The 24,655-nt window shown below is 37.7% G+C and overlaps 1 protein-coding gene across 7 annotated transcripts in view; it reads left to right on the top strand.

Moving 5' to 3' along the window:
- Positions 1-24,655, top strand: part of USP7 (ubiquitin specific peptidase 7) — a 76,981-nt gene that overhangs the window by 22,269 nt on the left and 30,057 nt on the right. For 4 of the 7 annotated variants that reach the window (XR_009818366.1, XR_009818365.1, XM_061991798.1 and 1 more), the window contains exons 2-7: positions 11,183-11,287; positions 11,691-11,723; positions 17,062-17,260; positions 18,718-18,856; positions 19,572-19,660; positions 20,365-20,473. Coding sequence is in view for 5 of the 7 variants with exons in the window: in XM_061991798.1 (XP_061847782.1) it covers positions 11,183-11,287; positions 11,691-11,723; positions 17,062-17,260; positions 18,718-18,856; positions 19,572-19,660; positions 20,365-20,473 (674 nt within the window). In the remaining 2 variants the exon portion in view is untranslated. Of the gene's footprint in view, positions 1-11,182; positions 11,288-11,690; positions 11,724-15,185; positions 15,300-17,061; positions 17,261-18,717; positions 18,857-19,571; positions 19,661-20,364; positions 20,474-24,655 lie in introns of those variants that run through there. The other 3 variants (XM_061991800.1, XM_061991799.1, XM_061991801.1) reach the window with 2 other exon arrangements.

Below are 24,655 nucleotides of genomic sequence, written 5' to 3'. Positions count from 1 at the left end.
GCTTCCAAAGTTTAACTTACACTATGAAAAAAATTACTTTATTTCCTTTAAACTGCCATTTTGGTAATTTCATGTAATGCCTCGTGTATTGCAAGTAGTTGAAAATAATTGTATCTGGTAGGTTTTATCTGCTTTCTTTTCCTCCATGCTATTGAGGATAGTTTCTTCTTTCCAATTGAGATTGTTGTATTATTCATTTCACTATGCCAATTAGAGCCTGTAATAGTAGTTCCTGGATGAGTTTCTCCTGTGTGACCAACTCTACAGGGCCCTGCTCTGGCAGGGGGATTGGACTAGATGATCTTTCGAGGTCCCTTCCAATGCTTAAGGTTCTGTGACTCTGTGAATAGCACTGCTTCAGGAGCAGTAAAGTCAGATATTGTGCTTAGAAAGTCCCAAGATCTTCCAGTTAGCATCCCAACAGAGCAGTGTGTGCATCATGTGGCATGGCATAGATCTGTTGTCTCTGTACCCAAGGATGATTTTGCATTTTTCTGGATTTGACGTAGGACTTAACAGATCAAGTTTGTAGATGATTTGGCTTGTGGTTTCCTGCTGCTTTACTATAATAGCCATTCTTAAACCAGGTTTAGTAGTCACATAATTAGCCTAAAAGGAGTAATTTCTTGTGAACATATTTGATTTAGACTACTGTTCAGCAAAGAAGCCTGGATTTAAGCTTGTTTGTGTTGTCAAATGAAAGGGAAATACCATTCACTTTGCTTGCTTTCTTTTTTACAGTTGTAGAATGGTTTTTAAAGTTATTTTCCTCCATCTGGTTGATTTTCCTTTCCCTCTTCTTACAAAAGCCTAGTCTCAGAACTACTAACTACCTGTAATCACTGAGTCAGATTCCTGTGAACGTGCTTTACTTATCTATCCATCTCTGCACAGCAGAAAGCATAAAGAAGAGGTAAAACAAGATCAGCATTAGCAAATCTCTAATGATAAAGGAAGACCTTTAAAAGCGTTATTGAAAATAACATGAAGAATTGCTGAAGATGTTAGATCCTAGGTATGAGGTCTCTGATGTGCATGTAGCATATTTTCACTAGTTTGCTGTAGTTTTTGCTCTTTAAAGGTAAATTAAGGTATCAGGCTAAAAGCTTTTTTTTTCTTCCTGGTGTCTGTAAAATTAATGGCAGTGCAAAGTGTGTGTTACTATCCATTGTTTTCTTTGCTGGGAAGTTATTTTTGTATTCAAACTCTAACATGGACAGATCAACAGTATTTTAATAGTTTTAAAAACACATGGCAGTATTAGTAAAAGATTTATTATATTGGTGCTACCTTTCCATACTACTGCTAGTGTGAGCAAAGCTCAGTGTACTTCTAGGCTGAGTTCAGGAGTAAGCAGTGCAGTTAGCATTTGCTGAAGTGTGAATCCACTCCAAACAGAACTTCAGAACCTGAAAGACTTTTAACAAAGTAACCATACCTAATAAGTCTACCTTCAGAACTAGTTTGGGAAAGTATGTAATCATACTAATCCACAGAAGGCAGCATTTAATATTATTGTTAAATGTGAAAACCCTTTTTGCTGCTTACATATGTAGCAGGCAGTCATAGCATTTACACAGATACATTCCAAAACTTTCTGAAACTTTGGACTCTACTCATCAAAATTGGACAGAAGTGAGTTCTGAAAATGTGTGTAGCTGACTGACTACTAGAAGTTATGCTGGTTCAGATCACAGAATCATAGAATGGTAGGGATTGGAAGGGACCTCTAGTCCAACCACCCTGCCAAAGCAGGTCAACCTAGATCAGGTCACACAGGAATGTGTCCAGTTGGATTTTGAAAACCTCCCCAGAAGGAGACTCCACACCCTCCCTGAACAGCCTGTGCCAGGGCTCTATCACCTTTACAGTTAAGTAGCTTTTCCTTAGGTGGAATTTCATGTGTTCCAGCTTTTGTCCATTACCCCATGTCCTATCACTGGACACTACTGAAAAAAGTGTTGCCCCATCCTCTTGACATACACATTTTAAATACTTGTAAGTATTTATGAGATCCCCTCTCAGCCTTCTCTTCCCAGGCTGAACAGCCCCAGATCCTGCAGCTTTTCCTCATAAGAAAGATGCTTCAGATGGTGAAGGTGTATACTTTTCTATACTTTCACAAGAATGCTAATGGGAGGATAATCACCAATCCCATAATGCTCATATCATTATCCAAATAAACTCATTTTAATTGCTATATAATTGTCTTTAAACACAAGAATGCCATCACAGAGCTACATCAAGCTGAGTGTAGTCTGATGTATAAACTTAAGTGCTCTGTGATGGTTGGACTGCCCTGACTGCAGTTGAGAGTGTATCCTTTTATTCCCTGTATCAGAAGTTCACATTTCTGTCAGTCGTTTTTTCAGCCTTTCTAGTGATGCTTGCCAAAGACTTTAGCCATTGTTGTTGTTGCAAGAGATAAGTCACTTACTCAGAAAAGCAATAAAACATCAAGAGGGGTGTGATACTGGAAAAACACATTGTTTAGGGCGTGTTCAGTTGGTTGGGACCAAGTGCGTTGTCTTCAGCAAAGGTATAATCATGCTACTATCTCTGGAATGTGCAGAGGCAAGACATGACGAGTTAGGGTAGTTGCTTCTATAGCCTTGCTGCTCTAGATACAGCAAAGAGAAGGTAGTGCAAAGCCAGTAACTGTTGCCATAATAGGTCATGACACTTCTGATGTTTCAACTTCTCTTTATCTTGGAAGAAAATAATTTGTCTTGTCAACTGGTGTAGTTACTGGGTTTTGAGTGTTACACGGGAGCCAGAAGCAGTCTTCCTTCCTTTCTTCTTCATCTGATAGTTTTCTAGAAGTGTAACCTATGCTAACAAAGCACACCAGACTTAGAAAAGGAACTATGAAAGCAGCAGCAGCGTTCTCTTGCACTGATGACTGCACAAGGAGCTGTGCCACTATGGAACAGGTAAAGCCAGGATAGTGAGGCAGGCAGTCTGATGTCTTTCTGATAAATAACATAACTGTACTGAAGAAAAACTCATGCTGGTGCTGCTGTGTATCCCAAGTTACTGAACACCTGGATCTTAGACTGTCTATACAGCCTTCCTCAGCAAGAGTATAAAGTTGTAAATATGTTGGACAATTATAGGTGTGGTGTTAGTGTCCAAATTGTACTCTAGTTCATGCAGTCCTTCATTTAACACTGCATTATTCATAAAGCAATGAGTTTAACTCCTGAAAGCACGCAGTAATTTAGTCACTGTTTTAGTAAATTTTTCAGGGTGGCTTCTTAAATAGCAACTTTTGACCCACTGAGTAATTGCTTTGATAATACCTTAAATACTTTATATATGTCTATAAGAAGTTAACCACATTTTAAAGACTTAAAATTTTGTTTTCTAAATTGCCGTCAGACTGCTGCACTTTTCAAAGTTAAGCAGATAAATTACTTGATGCAGCAAATTGCCTAATTTATAAATAGGGTTCTGGGTAGGCTATTTGTTCTCAGCTATTTTTCTATCCACAAAGTTACATTGTACCTCCTCTTTCAGGTAAAGATAACTTTCTGGGCAGGATGAACTTTCAGATACTGTTTGCCTTACAGACTGGTATCTTTCATGTGTGTTGTTTAGTACTCAGGAGCTTCTGAGAGTAATGATTTCTTGCTTTTATTGAAGAACAGAGTACCCATGTAACCTACTAATATGATATCTTTCTTTTATGCATTAGGTGTACTGGTCCAATTTAAAATCAGTCTTAGCATGGTATGTTTTTTCAGAGTGTGCTGTTGTGTTATATTCCTATCATGTTTGCCTGTCCAAACAGAAATCTAATGATTGATCAGTGTAATAAGTGATGGCTGCAGCGTTTATATCTGTCTAGTCATTGCTAAATATTTTGTAGGCATAGCATAGATGATTCCAGGAAGTTGTCCCATTGCAGTAATGTTTCCTTCTTCATTTACTGTCTGGTAGCATCATCTACTTCTGTGGTGGATTTGCAATTCAGAGTCAATAATGCAATAATTATTCGTTTCAGATGACAATTTGAGGGCAAGAGACTTCTGCATACTACTGTTTCTGGTTGTTTTTTAAAGAAGTAGCATTGGCTATCTTGCTCTTTGGTAAATAGATGTCCTTCCTACTTTCTTTCTTTCTTTGTTCTAAATTTGCTGAGCAAATTTTCAAGCATTGAAGACCTTTAAACCTTGTCTCCCTAGTTACAAGCCAACTCACTTGCAATGCTCATAACGCTTTTCTCCCTTAAGCTGTAAGCTTGCCTTTTGCTTTCTGATACTTTTCTACAAGTCTTTTTACCTTAAGATTTAGACATTGTTCTTCATAGCTTTCTTGTTCAGAGATTTACATCAGTAGATACACCTTTTGACAGTGCATCAAGTAATGAAAAAGTAATGAACCATGAAGAAAGAAAAAAAATAAACAAAAGCAGATTACCCACCATTTTGGTGGTGTGAGAATTAACTTTGAGCTGTAAAGGCAAATTAAATTATATTTACAAGTCATGGAAACATCCGTGGCAGCAGTTGTCTACAACTTGACATCAGTCATAGCATCTTGGAGATTTATTTTTTCTTCCCCTCATCCCATTCTCTGGCCTAGTTGATCTCCATCTCTGTTACTATTTCATCCTTCAGAAATGTTTTAGGTGGTTTGCTTTATTTTTGGATGCTTCTTGAAGGGCAGCCACACTACAGAAATTGGTACCTCTTCTGATTTTCATTACAGCAACCCAGGGCTGTCTTGAAAATCAAAACTATATAGAACACTTTAAATTTACTTCTTTTTCTCCTGGGTCTCTTTGTGCAGTAAGTGGTGTTTGTATTCTAACTGCAGGTAGGGATTAGAGGCCAGATAATTTCTCTTAGCTTTTGAAAGGCTGAATTTTTCCAGAGCAAGTGTGGTGACATTTTTACTTTGAATGCATCTAGTTGTTTAAAAATAGACTATTGTAACTTAATTTCATACAGATCATAGAATTGAGAACTTGTTTGGCTAACTTTGGTGTGTGTGGTTGTTGTTTGGGTTTTTTTTTTTGTTTGGAATGATATTTGGTGATTGGGGGAGTGTTGGGGGAGGAGGTGGTTTTTAAACCCCACCTCCTGGGAGTGAATACCTATTAAATCTGGCTTTTGTTGCAATAGTTTCTGGTTTTCACAGCAACAGTTTCCAGACTTTTGGAGAAGCAAATCACTGGAGCCCATGGGTTTTGTTGGGAACTGTTGATATCATTATATAAAACAGTTCACTGGTTCAATAGACTATCTGCAGACCGCTTACAGGCATGGTTAAGGAGGTGTTTGCTGCAGAGAGTTCTAAAGTAACCCATTTGCATTGTTTTCTCCTGTTAAAGGCAGGTATTATTCATCCTCCTGACATTATTGTAAGTTTCCTGCTTGATTTCAAGAAGAGTAATATTCTTGCGTTAAGGTTTTTCTGAATGAGTCTCATCAGTGTCTGGTTTGTACCATCACAGTTGAGTAACTGCTTTAGAAAGCACTGCTTTTACTGCTTGCTTTAGGAATTTTTCAATTATGTTTTTTGATATGCTGCCCAATAGCTAAAATATCAGTGGTCAGTCTGGTGGTAAAAGAGGTAATGACTAATATAGCACTTAGTCATGTGTGGCATTCTGAATTATGCACTGAAGAGGTAAACTTTTAGAGTTTAATGTATTTTTTTTTTTCCTAAACTCTTTTTTTTAAGAGATAAAAGTGTATTTCACAGTTGAGGAAGGTTTATGCTGGTTTTATCTGGGATAGAGTTAATTTTCTCCATAGTAGCTACCACAAGGCTGTGGTTTGGATTTATACTGGAGACAGTGTTGAGCAGCCAGGGATATTTCTACTATTGCTGAGCAGTGCCTACATGTAGAGTTAAGGCCTTCTCTGCTCCTCACCCCACCAGGGAGTGGGCTGGAGGTGCACAAGAATTTGGGAAGGGACACAACTGGGACAGTTGACCCTAATAGACCCAAGGGACGTTCCAGACCATATGGCATCATGCTCAGCAGGTAAAGCTGAGAAAGGAAGAGACATTGCAGAGTGGTGTTTGTCTTCCCAAGTCACCGTTAAGCGTGATGGAGCCCCGCTGTCCTGGGGATGACTGTGAGCACCTGTCTGCCCATGGGATGTGATGAAGGAATTCCTTGTTTTGCTTTGTGTATGGGACTTTTGCTTTCCCTATTAGTTTGCCTTTATCTCAGTCCATGAGTTTTAGCACTTTTACCATTCCAATTCTCTTCCCCATCCCATTGTAGGGGGAGCGAGCAGAACCAGATGGGTGGTGCTGAGTTGCTGGCTGGGGATAAACCGCTGCTTAGAAGGAAATACTTACTGACCAGCAGCATGACAGGGCTGCCCCAGGGCGTTGATTCAGGTTCCTTTGAAAGCTGTACAGTGAGTTCTGGTGCAAAGCTGGACCTGGGCCGCATGTTCAGCATGCAGTTGATACCTTTTGCTGTTGATGTAATTTGATTGCTATAAGATTGATTTGATAATTTTTCACTGAGATTTACATTATTCTTGGCTTCCATCACCCTGTATTTTTGTGCTTAGTAAGTCACTTTTACCAATGTTTACTGCAGCTTTGCTGATGTGCTGGAATTCACCTCCTACCTCCCAATTTATCATATCTGTACATACAGTTCTATTTATATTTAAAAGTATTAAAAGACCTTTTAAAAACCTTTATGAAGACATTGATTCTGGAATGTTTATTTAATGCAGCAGTAGGGGAGAATGTCTTGTGTTTTCAGCTTTTCTCCCTAAAGGCATAGTGCTGGATATGAATTTTAAAGTATCAAAGTCTTCAAGCTGCTGCCAACAGTGAATGACTGGGTGACTTCAGCCTGCAATCCCTACTGTTAGTGCAACCCCCTCATTGTTTCTGTGTTAGCCATGGAAGTTCTGCATGGAGGTCTAAGCAAACTGTCTAGTGACATGTACTTGGTACTACTGATTACCATCATGAGACAGTTGTGTATGATAAATTGCAAGCCAGTTTTTAGTATCACTCTTACTCTTTCTTTGTGGTCACTTTAACCTCAAAAGGAAATAGAAATGTTTCACAACCTGCTTGGGAGGCTGCTTCAGTTTCTCCTCTGCGGCTGCCAGATCCAAAAGCATAGATAATCTGTCCAAATTTGAATATTTGGTGTGGTATGAGTCATGACTGAAACCTATAAAGTTGTAGCTCACTGTTACCATTGTTAAAATAGTAGCAGTATTTTGCTTTAAAGTGCTGCTATAGTAGAGTCATTCTGTAGCTTTTGTCAACATGTGACTGCAAGCACAATATTTACTGCTAAGCAATGTATCCTGCATCTTGGAGAAAGATGAAACTCTGCAGAGATGGAATACTCCTATCTTTTAATAGGTCTGAAGCTGTTCCAAAAAGCCACATGATGTTGACAGACTTTTCTGCTTTCTGATTAACAGGGAAAAAGTATAACAAACTTTTGAGATTCCTTCCCTGTAGATTTGAATTACTCTGAACAGTAAACAATAGGGCAGTATGTGACATTGAGTTAATATTATTAAACCAATGAAGCCATCTGAACAGCTTTTTTTTGAGTACAATCTTTTAAAATCATTTGTGCTATTTTTGTTCCAGTTGCTTAACGGTGCGAGTATTTGACTACGATAACGTTGAGTTCATAGTCCATAACAATGAGTTGGGTTTGGGTGTTTTTTTTCTCAATATTTTCTTTAAAGTCTGTCATCCCATGGCAAGGTTGTAGTTTGAGAATTTCATGTTCCCCGCCTCTCATCCATTGCAGTAATTGTTTTGCTTTCAGGCTTTCATCTCTGTACTTCTGTGACAGACTTAGTTAATGAGTGATAAGGGTGCACCTTCCAAGTCATTTATATGTGATCTAGTAATTTGTTTGTATAAGGTGACTGGCACTTACTAACTTCCCAAACTACACTGTCATGCTCATCTTTCTTTCCATTTAAATAGGTCAGGTTTTATACTTGATTTAAATTTCAGAGTCCATGATGTTTCAGTAAATAAGTGAAAGCTCTTTGTTTTGCTCAAGCTCACTAATATCTGAAGTGCCTCTTCTTGGAAGATGTCTTAAACTCCAGAGGCCCCCTTTAAAGACTTGAAGCACTGTTGTTTGTTTGTAATGCAGTGGCATGGGTAGACATAAAACTGTATATAACCTTAAGTCTTTCATTCTTCTTCATGTTGTCTTGCATTCCTTTTTGTAATGAAAGAATGACTGCAAAGTTGTATGTGTTGCATTTTGGGAAGGTAGGAAACAAGTGCTCTTCACCAAACGTGATTAAAATTCTGCTGTTGAAAACTATGTTAATATTTTGCAGTACTATATTTTAAGAGTTAAAAACATTCTCTATTCAAAATGTTTTTTGATATTTTCTTTATTTGTGTGGCTTATGTTAACTTTTGGTTGATTAATGGACTGCATCTTTACTCCAAGGGGACGATTAAAACTGGGTATTCTGGTTTAGGAGCTGACAGCTGACATGATGGGTGATGTTGACACACTTTGGTTTAAGCTGCATTAAAGACAGCAGTGTATTTAGTAGTGTGTTTGGTAGGAAGGTTTTCCTGGCCAGTGTGGACAGGCATTTTTTCTAATTCTTAATCCTGTATTGTGTAATTGAATAAGTCTTTGGCAACATTCTGCTTGAGGCAAAGGAAAACGTGTTTCTTAATTAAATCTTGGTATGGTTTGACAATTCTTTCTATGAGCTCTTAAGGAGAAGAGAGGAAAACATAAAATTTCAGGTTTTCAATACTGTAGTTGAAAATAAATGTTGTCATAAGGCTTCCTACTAAATCTATTGAACAAGGACCGTGGTTTTTTTGTTTGTGCAAAGTATTTAGTGTAATGGATTTCATTGGAAGTTAAAAACTGCCTTCATTCACAGAAGCCAAAAACATTAACTAATGTTATCTGGGTTGCCTATCTGCAAGCTGAGTTACAAAATGTGTGTCAATATATGTCAGAGAAAGCAGTGGTGGCATACATCATGATTCAGTTTATCTTATCACCCAATAGTATCTGTCAGAAGCTGAGGCCTCTGTTTATCTTTTGATTGCTTTTGCTATGATCTCTTCTGCATTTTCTCCCTCCTCTCTGCTAACCATTCATACTGTAGAGGAACATGGAGCAGTATCTCATAGAAAGCTGTTTATTTTCTTAGTTTAGGACAAGTCTTTCCCCATAAATTATGGCATCAACATTTAAATCTCAAGTTGAAAAGAGTATTTTGGATGAGCCTTTAGTGAAGAAATGACTGTTCCTCAGGTGCTTGCTTCAATTTGTTTCTAGATACTAAATTGCATTGATAACTTAAAATATAAATATTAGTATTGCTTTAGTGTAACCAATTGCAGACATGCTCTGTGCTTCCAGGTAGGAGAGAAGTGACCCAGGGGGCAGCTTTCTTGTTAGACTCTCACCATTCCACTGTTCAGAGATTTAAAAGGCCAGGGGGGGAGGAGGGGGATTGGAGAAAAAAGGGCAAGCTTTGGAAATAAGGTTATCATACTTGATTTTGCTTTCATACAATGAGAAATATGTGCATTTTATTATGGGTGCTTTACACTGTTTCAGCACACACATTTCACTTGTTGTGTCCTAGTAAGCTTCCAGAAGCTGTGCTTGAGTGTTAAGTTTATGATCTTTCGTAGCTCTAATCCATAAGTCACTAACCTGATCTGTTTCTGTTCATGCTCAGGGCAGAGGTTATTAGTTCTGCGGATTTACTAGAGAGTATCTAATCAGAATAGGAATGGCAGTATCTTGTCTTGTGTACTGAGAATTGGAATGAGGCTGCAAAAGTGTGTTGTGCACAGCACACGTCAGCATGGCTGTGAGCAGGAGGACTGTGAAGCAACTGATCCTACTTCACTTCTTACGTGTCTTACCATGTCTTTCGCCTTAGTTCTCGTGACAGCGGCGCAGTGACTGATTGCCATATCTCGTTGTCCTGTTCGCGTGTGTTTTTCCCCTATGTACAGGAGAAACGGAGCTGCGTTCAGATAGGGGCGAGCGCATTGGGTCTGCTCTTCTCAGCCGCGCTGGCCTGGGCGGCGGGTGGGAGCGGAGCGGCCGGCCCTGTCCAGGGTGCTGACGTGCAGGGCGCGCCGTGCCTGTCCTGCCTGGGCCAGGTCACCCACGTCCCAGCGGCCCACGCAGTCAGTAACGCCAGTGTAGCGTTTGGGTATAAAATAGATCTTAGTTACAGAAACTAGGGAGTTAAGAGGGGGGTGGGAGGTGATGTAGTAGAATATAACAGTTAATAGCAGAGAAACTTGTCAGACACTTTAAAGACTGTATTTAAGGTGGTAGCACTTGTCCTTGAGATGATTGCAAGGGGTTATAGGTTTTATAGTTTGATGATAAAAACCAGTTTATTCAAGAATATATCTGCTTCATGTCATTGTGCTGAAATGATCCATCAGATTTTGGCACACTAGCAGTGGAAGGGGGAGATATTGTTTGGTTGTTGGATAAATGAGGAAAGTGCTTGTTCAGACAAAGCAATGCGTCTTTAAAATAGCGGGGTTTTAGTTCATGGATTAGTTTTATATCTCTTACTGTAGTGGTGTTGTCTGTGTTTCAAACAGTTACTGTAGCAAATCTTAATCATAGTAATAGCTAGAAACTGGAAAATGTTACCTCTGAAATGTCCCCAAGATGGTAAAAGACTTCCTTTCCAATTTTTACCAAGTAAGATATGAATCTTGTTATTACGTTTTATTAAATGTTTAGTTTGGGCTTTATCTCTTTTTTTCTTTTTTTTTTAAAAAAAAGCAATAAGACTGAAGAAGTCCTAAAGTAAATTTTCAATTTAGAAACTTGTGTCTTTATAAAAATGTGGAATTCCAGAAAAAGGTATTTAAAAGTTTATTGCTATTTAATTAGACTTGGTTATGAGATGCTGACTGGAAAGGCATGTAGAAACTTAAGAATCAATTTGTATTTGTATTCTGCATGAACGCTGACTTTTTGATCCATCCATAAATATTCATCTTTTTGAAGAACTTTACAGATAGACATAGTCCAGTACAATCATTGGGCTATAATTTAAGTAGATACGGTTGTGCACAAAAACAGGACATTTGTGTGTCTCTCAAGCGGTATCTGAGACAGAAATGTTAACAACTGAATATAGCTGATTAATTTCCATGTTATTTTTTTCTTTCTTTTCTGTATTAGCTGGAGATACAGATGATCCTCCAAGAATTACTCAAAATCCTGTAATTAATGGGAATGTAGCAATGTCTGATGGACATAACAACACTGAAGAAGACATGGAAGATGGTAAGTAAATGTTTAACGAAGGCATGCAGTTTGTTGGCATCTTTGCTTTTATGACTTTTGAGGGCAAAATGATCCATGTCTTAGCAGTACTCTCTGAACTGCAGCTCGTTAAAAAAATGAAACCCTCTGTAGTTACGACTGCTGGTTTTCTGTATAGGCATCCTTTTAACATAGCTATACAATAGGATTAGGCATCTGAGGGCTTGGGGTTCTTTTTTTTTCTCCTTTTACTGTTTCTAGGTATTCACTTTAAAATTGCTGAAAGTGATACAGTCCATTGTTATATTTTGGGATAAGTCCCATTAAATGTACTGCAGCTGGTGCTTTACTGAATAGTAATTTTGTCAGTTATGTAATTCCTTCAGGACATTTAGAATCTTTATCTGTCCTGCTCTCTTGTCAGGTGGCAGCTGTGATCAGTTTTTCTCTTTGTATGGTAAGTCAGTGGCAACTATTCTGTTGAGGAACGTGTCCCACCCTCCTATTCCTGATACCCTTTTACTTGCAAATGTAAAGGAAGAAGTATGTATTGATGTCCAGTTAATAAAAGGGGACGTGTTTATTGAAATATTTTTGTTGGCCTATTGAATAAAAATAAGAATGTACAGTTTATTACAGAATATCAAACAATTTTGAAGTAGATGTGTAATGGTTTATTTAAGAAAGAGAATGAGTTTGTAATTCACTTAAGTCTGTTTGTTATGTTTAGTAAGGAAAATATACAGTGATATTTCTTAAAGAACAAGGGGGTATGGGGGAGGACTGCTTTTATTTTGAAGAACTAAATACAATTTAATTGAGAGAAGGGAGACAAAATATGAGTGGGATTTGTGCCTCTGATTCCTTACTCTCACAAGACAGCATGAAGTACATTCAACACTGGGATTAAAAATTTATGTAGAGTTGTGAAAAACACTGAATGTTTGAGAAAAGTCAGTTTGATGTTAAAGGTCAAAAAGTGCTTACTTTCATGTATTCAAGGAACGTGTAGCAGAGCACTGATAGAAAATAGTAACATGATATGTAGTAATGAAGAGAATATAGTTTAAATTCAGAACAAAAACATCTCATGGTTGAATTACCTCTGTATTATCGGCAAAGATAAAGCTTCCTATGATCAGATTGTTGCAATAAAGTAAAAATGCAGTCTGCTTAGCATGTATTTGATTTTTTGGGGGTATGGGGGGAGGTGCCTGATTGACTAATTTTATTCAGAAGACTTTGATTTCTTGCTTAGAGTAACTAGCTGAGACTGAAATAAGCGATTATGTTTTTATCAAGTTACCTATTGCAAAATATGTTAAATGTCTTTGTCAGGACGTGGTAATTGGAAGGTGGCAAGAGAGCATCACATGGATTAATACTGACTGTCAAAGACAGCTCTATTGAACTTTTATTCTCAATAATGATGTTTACAGGTAGAAAGTCTGATTCTGTTTTCTATCAGTACAGCCAGTAGGTAACACATTGGTCAATTAGTGCAAAAATTTGTCTATCAGATGTAACCAAAAAGCTACTGTAAAGTAGTTTCTCTCATTTACTAAGTATTTGACTCCTCCCAAAGAACCATCTGTGAATGTATTGTGGTAGGGAGAAGTATCTGTTTAGAAAACAGACTCACGAAAGCTTCTGTGTTTATGGTGGTGCTCATGTCTTTGTGGTCTTTCAGTACAGTCAGGGGTTTTGGTTCATTCACAGCTTTCAGGGTTAAAATGTAATTACTAATCAAATTGTTAAGCAATATTCTAATAGTTCCTCATGATCATATTTTAATAAGGAGTGTCTGGCTGCATCTTAGTGTGGTTATAGCTCTGCATTGACACAGATAGAAAATAGTGTTATTGCAAAATGTTTTAAGTGCAAAAACATTCCTGAAGACTTGCATCACGTAAGTGAATGATGCAGCTTTTCCAAATGTTGTAAACCAGATTAGTTGCTTGCTGTTGCATTGTTTACACATCAGTGCAATTGCTCTCTTGCTGTTTATTCTCCTGTGCTCCTGGTTTGCAGCATGATATACATGTATAATGGACAGCTTGGAGATGCACAAGATGGGAAAAGATGGAGGGAGACATTTGCCTCTGATAAACATGCTGTGTTTTCAGTTGCTGTTATTCATAGCAAGTGGGATCAATCTTAGTTGATAAAGAATGCATGAAGGGAGTTTGGATACCTTTTCAGTGAAAATACAAATGAGTGTAATGGCTCCTGGGAAGGAGATGAAGAGTAGGATAAAAAATTGATGCTTCCAACTGGTTCATAGAAACCAGCTTTCTGGTGGATTTTTGAGTTCAAGAAACTTTTGAGGTGATTTTATTCTTCCTGCTTAGCACAAAAGGAAATGACAGATAAGACTGGAAAAAAGTGCAGCTCTCATCCCCTTTGCTAGGCAACTAACTGCAGGCATTGTGAAGAACATGTAATAGGGGCAGCAGTGGACCACCAACAGGACTTTCAGATAAGTCTGTGTTCTCCCAGGAGGTTTGACTGGAACCTGTTGTTGCTATGTTTGATGTCTTCTTAGCAATTAAAAAGAACCAGCTGAAGGAATGTGCTGTGCTTTGTACAGAGAATGACTTAATGAAGCAGGCTTTGTGAGCTGGAATAGCAGCTTCTGCAAATAAAGTAAAGAAATAATAAAACCAATGTTACGATCAAATTTTGTTTGCAAGTGCCATCAGTATTTGAAACAGCATGTTGAATAAATTGTTTTAGAAGTTAAAGTTCAAACAGAAGGTCCCCAGCTAAACATAACCTCACAGCTTTGCAATTACCTACTGAAGTCTAATTTCTGTGAAGAATTGCAGAGGCTAGGAGGCTCTCAGAAGCATCAGTCTTAGCCAAATGCTAGTATTGCACGCTGTACTTGGATCATTATTAGAATATTCATAGAATATTCAGCCAGTTTCTCCATTAATAATTCAGGTTCAGAATATTCTAATAGTCTCAGTGTACTTTAAGGGTAGCAACATTTCTAGGAGAATAAAGAAACCTGTTTTTATCAAAAGTACAAACACTTATACCCACTTCAGTCTTAAAATGGATCATGTTCTGTATTTGGATCTCTGATTTGAAAGATTTTTGTCATATGAATGTGCTGAATGTGACATTCATCAGTGAAAAAAATCTTTTTCCACGTAGCAAGAATAATCCCTTGCATGTAACTTCACCAGGTATTATCAGCTATATCTCTTCTTTTCACCTTGTGTTCAGGATCATGTGTCATAGTTGTAGTTTTGGGATTTATAGTAGTCTTACTTGCCAGTCACTACTAGATTATCCTCCAGTCAATTGCAGGCTTTTATTGGAAACTGGAGGACATATTTGTGATGGTGAAAAATAAGTTATGTGCTCAGAATACTCATCACACTATTTAAACTTTTTAAAAACATGTGTTTTAATTGATTACACTTGCTAAAAGTTTGGACTTTATGGAAGGAAAGGAAAGCTGTTTTTTCAGTTGTGTTTTGTATTTTTAAAGAAACTTGTGTTTTAGGATTGACCTGTGTTACAAGGCTGCATGTTTGTGGCATAGTTAGTAGTGATTGCTTAAATATTTTACTGAGAAGAGTACCCTTCTCTGGTGACCTCTCATGCACAGGCTTTCCTGAAAAGAAATCGGGAAATAGAGACAAACTCTCTCTGAAGCATCTGCAGATGCTGCGTGGGATGCCTTTTTGAGCTGACACCATAGCAGCACTGCTGCATTCAATACAAACTGAAGTGCTCTGAAAGGTGCATCAGAGGAGGCAGGAAGCAAACTTGATTTGCTTATTTCTTGGAAACTCAGACCAAGCCCAGAAGTACTGATCTTGATCATGAGTAGGGAGGCATTCTCAAGCTGGTTTGAGACAGATTTGATGCAAGACTGATCTTCAAATTGTTAACCGTGTTACAGATTTGTTTGATTCTGCCTGCAAATCAAGTTTGAGAGCATACAGCTCCTTTGGCTGCTGCTTATCTGGCTCTTGGTCATAGAAGACCAGCTCTCTGCTCTGTCAACAGTGAGAAGGTAAAATGGGTAGAGAAGAGTGTTTAAGTAGGTGATAGGCTACTGGGTAGCTACACTTATACGTAGGGCGAAAAAGAGGAGAAAATAGTCTTCAAACTCCTCTGTTACTGAAGAAGCTGACAGCACAGAGTAACGTGAAGGTCATTGCAAGTGTAGAAGAGTAGGGGAAACTGGTTTCTGCTCTAGTACTATTACTTTCAAGAGATAATTGGGAATGCTTAGCGCTGTCAGGCCATACACAAGTAACATAACTATGTTGCTAAGATTAAGATGAGAGTAGAACAACTGCTTGAAAAGCAAACTGTTTTGCCAGGGAGAAGAATGAAATCTGTCAAAGCTCCCTAGCAGTTGAGGACAAAATTTGTTAATTTCCTGTATTGAAGTGTATATTCTTTACACTGATGCATGTTGTGATTGAGAGAGTTTCTTTTTTTACATAAGGTAGCAACCAGGGCTCACCTGGACTTAAAAAAAAAAAAAATCATTCCATCACTGTCTCTGGTTCCATGCAGAGCCTTCTGAGGGAATGACTACTTTGCATGTACAGAAATAATACATTTGTTGTATACCCTGTGCCTTGTCACATAATGTCATGATCTGATTTCTCACTTGATGGTACTGTACCTCAGTGCTTTTGGTTTCAGGTGTCACTGCCCGTGTGACATGTCTACTCCAGTTCTGCATCACCTGCCAGTGGTGTGAGGATAGCAGTCTGACCATGAGTGCTGTCTGCTGCCCTATATGCTGCTCAAACCTCCTTACACCCAGTGGCAAATCTTTCCATGTTACACAGGCATTAAGCTGGAACCACAGAAGAGGAGGGGAGTGTCTTGTGTGTACTCTGTAGTTCATCCCTGCCCTGTTAAATTGTTGGGATAAGTTGCAGGTTTTTCCTCCCTGTATGCAATATGAGGCATGTCACAATAGAGAGAGCCCAATCTGTGCCTTCCTGAAGCTGTTGCAGTCTCCAGCACCCTGTTATAGCTGTGTACAACAGAAGCAGAATAGATTGTGGTATATGAAGAACTCGAGATGTGGAAAGATGGCAAAATGAGGTTAATTGTGTGCGTCAAAAGTAAGCTTTTTAAAAAAAATAGTGTCTCAGTTTAACTGTGGTTTAGACCACTAAAAAAAAGTCTCTTGACATTTTCACATACCACAAAGAATACCAGACCCTACTCTTCAGCTGTTACACATCAAACTGGTATGGGATTTTAAAAGAACACAACCACCAACCAGTGGATTTAATCTGTTTTGAAAAGATACTGTTGCAAACAGAAAGCAACTAAACAGTTACTTGATATCAATAGAGCAGTTGAACAGATCGTGAAAATCCTTTACACCTCTTGGTTCATGCAAGGATCTAACATAAACTGGGCTCTGAAGACACTAAACCACAAGAAGAGTTAGAGTGATTTTTGTTGTAAAGCATTTGACGTCTCTGTCGTGCTGTACCCATGGCTTTAGAGGAAACTTGAGTGGTAGTAAATTCTAATGCTAAAGAATCATTTAAGAAAATAATGTACAAAAGGAATGTGTCTTTCAGTGCTCTGTTGTTGTGTGTTGCAATGTTTTTCAAAATGAGAAATAGAAACATTACTTGCTAAAGAGTTCGGTGCCTCTCAGGGTTTGGGGCTATTCTTGGTTGCTTGCAATATCCCACTACACAAAACATGCTCATTTTGCATGATTTTTGAAAAATGACATTTTGGAGTGAAGAACATCAAGTTTATCAAATAACTTGTGTGTGTGTGTGTTACAGATACAAGTTGGCGATCAGAAGCAACATTTCAGTTTACAGTTGAACGCTTCAACAGATTGAGCGAGTCAGTTCTCAGTCCTCCTTGCTTTGTACGGAATTTGCCATGGAAGATCATGGTCATGCCACGACTCTACCCAGACAGACCACACCAAAAAAGTGTAGGGTTCTTCCTTCAGTGCAATGCTGAATCTGATTCCACGTAAGACCCTTTTAACTGTTGTAAAGTCTTCATTTGATACTAGTTAATCTGTATTGTGGGAAATAAACAACTGTAAATATATTTTAACTAACTTTCTGCAAGAGAAAGAACTCTTGAAGGGTGTGGCTCCCCTTTCTCCCCACCTTTCTGAATCCTAAAGTATAAGAGTCTTTGACAATTTTCTTGCCCTGAGAAGATGTGTGAGCAGGTAACTGAGCAGCTGAGGCAGAGTGCTGTATGAGGCAGCCATCTCCTTAAATGGAGTTCATCACTCATCAAGCGAGATATGAACATGTACATGTTCTTGGAGTCCTGTCTGTAAATGAAAATTGTCTTTGACCACTTTTATAAACAATGTGGAAACTAAAAAAGCTAAATTCCTGGGGCATTACTGCAGCTTATCCAGCAAGAGTGCAGGCCCCTCGTAGGTATACTTTCCAGTAGGGTAACTCCATTCTTGCACCAAATCTCACTGAACTTGTAGTTTGCTCTGAATAATAAGTTGCTGTTATCCATCACTTTGATATTCTTTAATGTGGGCTCTCAGCACAGAAGGTAAAGAAGAAAGTTGCAACTGTATTGAGTTAAGCATAGGAGAAGTTGTGCATGAGCAAGTAGTCACAGAAAAATGATAATGTGATCTTTAAAAGGATCAACCAAAGTGCAGCTGGTGGAGCTCAGCAAGCAGTGATGCCGCTGCACAAGACACTGGTAAGACTTTGTCTGAACTGATATTCAGTATGATTGTCTTGCAGAAGTCGGATGAGTCTGAACAGGAATGGTTATAAAGAAGTGCTATTAAAAAAATTGAGTGTTGGGGAGTTTTATCTTGTGGGAGGGAAAGTAGAACTGCGTCTTCCTTTCCTTAGCCAAAGGCTGAGTTATCCCACTCTATAGACACCAAGACCACTTTGAGTTGGCCCATCCATCTGTGTTGAAGTTGATTATAAATAACTCACCCCAGAAAATCATATAATGGTAGGGGTTGGAGGGGACCTTCAGAGATCATCTAGTCCAACCCCCTGCCAAAGCAGTTTCACCTAGATCAGGTCACACAGGAACCTGTCCAGGTGGGTTTTGAAGACCTCAAGAGAAGGAGACCACACCCTCCCTGGGCAGCATGTGCCAGGGCTTCTTCACCTGAACAGTAAAATAGCCTTTCCTTATGTTTAAATTTAACTTTTTTGCTAGGACAGCTAACTACTTACACCTGTTACCTGCAATTTCCTGACAGTACATTCTTAACAACATTAACAAAAAATCTCTGGTCCAGCTTCACATGTGGCTTCAGAAAGCCTCGGGGATTCATACCCTCAATAAAAATTAACCAAATCTAATAAGAAAAAACTCCTATATATGAAAATAATGTATCAAAAATCCATAACAAAAAGTTATTTTAGTGACTATAAAAAGCTTCGATTTGAATGAGTTTCAAATATTTCTTTTGTTTTTTATAGGTCATGGTCTTGTCATGCACAAGCAGTTCTCAAGATAATAAACTACAAAGATGATGAAAAATCATTCAGTCGTCGTATTAGTCACTTGTTCTTTCATAAGGAAAATGACTGGGGCTTTTCCAACTTCATGGCCTGGAGTGTAAGTAATTGGACATATGTTTATGTACTGCTAGATAGGAGCAGGTTTGAACTTTCACTCGTGAGTACTGAGATACCTATAGAACGGGTTTGTTCCCAAGCTGTTATTTGTTTCTGTTATTGTTATAGGTTCTTTTTCAATTACTTTCAAATTCTTGTACTTAGTATAGACTACATTTATCTATATTATGATTAAATATTCCCTTACTGTTATTTTTGGCATATCTGAATGCTTTGTTGTTGTTGTTTTCACTATGTGATAGTCAATGTCATTCTGAAGCAACATAGATTTTCTTGCTTGTCCTTTGTAAATGTCTGGATTTTAATGTCTTAATAATACTACTAAGACTTGTCATGAATTGAGACAACTTTTAAAGCTTTTTCTAAAGGTTAGGCCCTTAATTTTTCATCTGCCTGGAATACTATCCAGAAGAAGCAGAGCCTTTTATTACAAACTGTTATCATCCACAGAAAATTGAAATAGCACTGCAAAATCTTAAAAGCCAGGAATGAGTTTCCTGTATTGAGACATTAAAAAAACAATGAAACTGTGTTAAGCTGGACAAGAAGTTTGTTGGTGTCCTTCAGTTTCTCTTCTTCAGTTTATTATTATGATAGCTCAGGCTTGGAATTAGAAAATGATGTGTAACTCAATGCTTCACTGCAGTCATGTTGCAAGCTCCAATTTCACATTTGCTATCATTCCTGTTTTACAGGAAGTTACTGATCCTGAGAAAGGCTTTATAGAAGAGGACAAAGTTACTTTTGAAGTCTATGTTCAAGCAGATGCTCCACATGGAGTGGCGTAAGTGTCTTTGTTTAAAAAGGAAATTCTTCACTCTAATATTTTTATGTTGCTTGAGATTTGTTCAAGTATCTTCTGTCATTGACATTTGTAGCTCTCATTAGACGTTCTCACTTTGTCACCTTCAGTTGATAAATTCTCACATGGCAATATTTTTCACTTGTCAGGCAGAGATTTCTGTAGAGGTTAGATTTCCATTTGCATTGGTTGGCATAATGTTGTGGAGCTTCTAACTTACCTATGAATTGATTTGGGATTTAACACCTCTGCAAATCTAGCCTCAGTGTTGCTGATCTTAGAGCTGATAAAGGTTTCAGAGTCAGGTGGCTCTGGTATCTAGCTTGCCTTGGCTTAAGGTTGTTTTAAAACTGCCTCATCAAAGTCATCTGCTTTGTTACACTTGTAAATAAAGTGGTTTTTCTGAAATGGAGCCTTGCCCTTAAAGGTACAGCTTTGAGTTCCAGTACACTTTAGTATATAATTTTTCTGCCATATAGAAGATCCTTAAAAAGAAAGCCTAACAAAATCACAAAGCATTTAATTGCAAAGACTGTTGTTACTGGCAGGCAGTAGTTAAATGTACTTTATTTGAACCTTAAGTAACGGTAAGGAGTAAGCAATACCTACTAGCAGCGCTGCCTTGGAACAAATGCTCTTTATTATGGTTAATACAGAACTATTTTGTTTTAACCACTGTTTTCTAGGTGGGATTCTAAGAAGCACACAGGATATGTTGGCTTAAAGAACCAGGGAGCAACTTGTTACATGAACAGTTTGTTACAGACTCTATTTTTCACAAATCAGCTACGAAAGGTAATTAATATGTGAAAGAAAATGAACTTGCTAATTGAAATCTCCAATATGTTGTATTTACAAGTGTTTCAAAACAGAGCTCTATGTTCCTTTTAGGGAAGCTGTGATTTACAGGGTGATACACAGCTTGAGGCTGAGGAAGCTTTCTTTTATAGTTGTTGGACTGAGCTTTTGATTTTTTCTGAAAGTACCTGCTGAAGACCTGAGCTTAGGGGGTGTTTCTTGCACTGCATTATGTGTTAATGTTGCAATGAATTGGGTGGAGAAGGGAAGAAGTATGATGTGTATCTTGCAAATGAGACAATGTTTTCCCTTTCTTGTAACAGTTAAAATGGGGAAGTCAGTTGTGACTTCTCAGCCCATAAACAGTGTAAAAAAGGTCATATATAACCTTTATAGTTCCTTTGTTCTGTCTCAGTTGAATTTTTTGTTGTTATGGCTAGCATCCTTGCAGTGATGGAAAGCGATATAATTTCAGGAGTTGAAACAGCTTAATTTTAGATTTGCTTCATTCTTATGTTTTTTTGTTTACTATTGATGTTATTTCTTTGCTGGAAGGAAGAACGTGAAATATCAGCTTAATAAATCTCTCATCCAAGCACAGGACTAAATATTCTCAATAATATATCACTTTAAAATAATGCAGTAGCCTTAATGGGATAAAAACGTAAATGATGATCTGATATTGGTTATCTGGAAGAGGGGATATACTTGGGAAAAAAATGTAACTCGGCACTGTTTAATTTACTATTGATCCTATTTCATCCATTTGCATATTCTTGTACTTACTGTGTCTCTCTTGGTGAAAGCGAACTATTCTGACTTGTACTTTCTCGTATGTGTACTAGTTTAGTTACATTTCCCTTAAGCTTTTGTTTCTCCAAAATGTCCCTTCTTTTTGTACCTACTTTCGACTGTCTTAGGGTTTCCACCATCTTACCGTTATATCTCTGTGGCCTCTAAGTGTCCCAGTTGGGATTTTTGCTTTTTTCTCTTTTGCCAAGTACTGCTTACTCTGAAGCATTGCAAAAAATAGCACATCAAACTCCAATGGACTGTAACTGAGATCTTACCAATGCCATATACAACTAAGTACCAGACTTGTTTTCCATGCTGCACCTGTTTCATTTTTGCAAGAGGTTTAATTTACTCATTCTGTTTATCGTTCATTGTAATGCCTGTCCTTTTTGCTCAGCACTCACAATGTTTGTACACTTTGTTTTTGGACAACTTCACTTTGCTCTTGAAAGAAAAATGTGTTTTTATAATAGCTACATCTAATCCAATTGAGTAAGTCCTTTCAAGACTGTCTTGTAGTCAGTAAATCAATATGTACCATGAAATAATCTTGTTCTGTGAAGAAGAAATTCTTTTTGTGATATAGATTTGTTTCATCTGAACTAATCTTTTGAGGCATTCCCCTGTACTACTTCTACCCTAACCCCCAAATAAACACCAGCTTTTAGGGAGTGTTAGTATGTGGGTAGTAACCATACGAGAGAGCTTGATTTACTAACTGGTAAATGCAGCTTCCTTTATGGAAATGTTACTGAGCATCAGCAGAAACGCACAGTTCTTTGACCATTCTTGAGGTTTTCAGAGCCTCTACAAACAGGACAGGTTACAGGAGTAGTTTTAGGTAGTTTTAATAGTTGTTTGCCATTACTACAGATATAGAAGAAATCGTCTTGTCTGGAAAAAAATGAATTTCTACAACATTTTTGTTTTTACTTTGAACAGACTTTGTGCCTCTTAAAAAATCTGCTTATCACCAATTTCATTATTTCTGTTAATCCTCCTTACTTAGAAGAAGTAATGATTTCTATTGCTGTTATTTGGAGCTTTAACAGAGAAGCATCTGTCAGGAGTAGAGCTGGGAAAGCAATGAACAATAGCAAAGGCAAGCACATACCTATGGAAAGTCACACTCTGGTGAAGCGTGGGTGAGGATTGATGGAAAGATCCTTTCTTCTTTGCTCTGTTTCCAGACAACGGATGAGAGGTTCTTGGGTATTTGAAATGAGACCTCCCTTTATTAGCAACCAGGTGGCTTCAGTGGTAGGGAATAAAGCAAAGGAACTTTCTCTTCAAAGCATTTCTTTCTTTGTCTATTGTGAGTGTGACATGCTTACAAACAGTCCACCTAGGCAAAGGACAGTGGTAATTTCCCAAATGATCCAGGCTTGATCTTGGACCATGTTACATTAGTTGTCATGTGTCTGTCATTGGTGCCTCCAGCCAGTCAGTACTTGTTAGTCCATTTTAAAACTCTGCCAGTTCTATTGAAAAAATGCCTACAATTTATGAGAAGTTTGCAAAATATTTATATAACTATGTTAAAATAATGAATTCTGATCCAATATGTTTCTCCCTGATCTGTTTCTTCTCAAATTATCCAGTATATTTTACCTTACCTTGGAATTTCATGCACAGTATATTCTTCCCTTCTTCAAGTAATTGTCTTGACTTTAAACAGTGTGTTCAAGCATATCAGAAGCATTCTTTTACCATGTAAATATCTGAAATTTTTCTCATGTCTGTTGCTTATAGCCATTTGCCTATACATGACCCTCTCGCCTCTCTTGTGTTAATTTCCTGAGGCAAGTCCTCAGGTGTTAAATTAGAGATTCTGCTTTTTTCAAATGGATCAAAATGCTACACTTGCTGATCTTGAGATCAAGCTTTCATAGTTTGGGAGGGTAAAGCATAAAAACAAAGGTTTATAGAGAAACATACTTGAAAAGTGGTTTGTTTTAACTCTGAGAAACACTTAAGTTATGAGAAATGGACTTCACTACCACATGTATACACAAGCAGAATGAAGAACCGAAGAAAGGCTGGATGTTAAATACTTTGTAGTAAGATATTTAGAATTTCAGAAGGAATAAAACTGGTGGTTTTATTCTGTGGCAGGTGGGCTGTAGTCATTATAAATAAATTGTAAATTATTACTATTTTAATATTACTTGAGAGATACAGGAAAAAAATTCCTTGGAGGTTGGTAATGTTCAGTCATGCTTTTGCTTTGGATCATCTCTGTTTACTGTTAACTTTTGGAAATAAAATTTAAAAGATAGTCATGCAAACTATCACATTGCTTTATGATTGCACTGTTGACAAATGGTTTTCTGTCTGAATATAAGGGATTTACATTCTTTATGAAACTTATTGATATTTCAGTAAAATGATTTCTTCTGTTTAATCTTGTTAGTGCAGCTATTCTGCTGCTAGTTTCTTATTCTGTTATTCTTCTAAGTATTTATGTTGCTGTACTTGTGAATTGTTTGGGTATTCAGAAATCTAATAGCAAATTGACCTGCCAAATTCTTAACAACTTTTTTTGCCTTTTTTCTTTATTACTTTTTTTCTGTCAGCTGTGTCTTTATCTAACATTTATCTCATCTGGTTTCCATGACCTCTGATCATGTATCAGTGAAAGTGTACTGAGACTGGGTTTAGTGCTACACTTGCAGAAATGTATCATTCCTTGTTTCACAGACAAGAGCTCAGTGGCAGTTTTTCTGTTTCTTAACCTGTTATTTTCTCCTATGCTGCTTAATATTGGAATCTTTATTTTTTTAATGTGTTAGTTACCTAATCTCTTTCCACAGTTGTCCATGTTTTCATCTTACATTCATCCTTTCTAAATGAGCATCTCCCTGTAAATATCTTTGCAATTTTTTTTTCCTAGATAATACCGAGTTACGCTTTTTTTAAAAGTAAATCTCTTTTAAGTGCCTGTTGAACTCTTCTAATCCCCGTTTGGTCCATTGGTGTAATTTATTTGTTCTCAGTCCTTCACAGATCAGTATAGTCAGTGAATTGTTAAGCTCTTTATTTGCTGGACAGTGATGATGTTAAGTAGGAATGGAAGTATAAAGCTTCCTCTGACATCCTTTTTTTTTCACTTGTTGCTCTTTGTGGTTTAATGTGGTTGTTTCTTTGGGATTCCCTCCCTTACCACCCCACCCCCCCCCCCCCCCCCCCCCCCCCCCCCCCCCCGCTATAGGTGACAATATCCATAGATAGCCAGCACATGATTATGTAGACATGCCAGACATGATAAGATGTTGAATGCTTTAGTACATTTGCTACTTTCCTGGGGTGGATAAGGCAACTACTTTGATTAAATAACCATGAATGGAATCCGATTTTCACATCTTTCTAACCCTTGTTCTCTAA

Source organism: Colius striatus, chromosome 3 (assembly GCF_028858725.1).
Source record: "Colius striatus isolate bColStr4 chromosome 3, bColStr4.1.hap1, whole genome shotgun sequence".
NCBI classification, from domain to species: Eukaryota; Metazoa; Chordata; class Aves; order Coliiformes; family Coliidae; genus Colius; species Colius striatus.
This window is presented reverse-complemented; position numbering and strand designations above follow the sequence as displayed.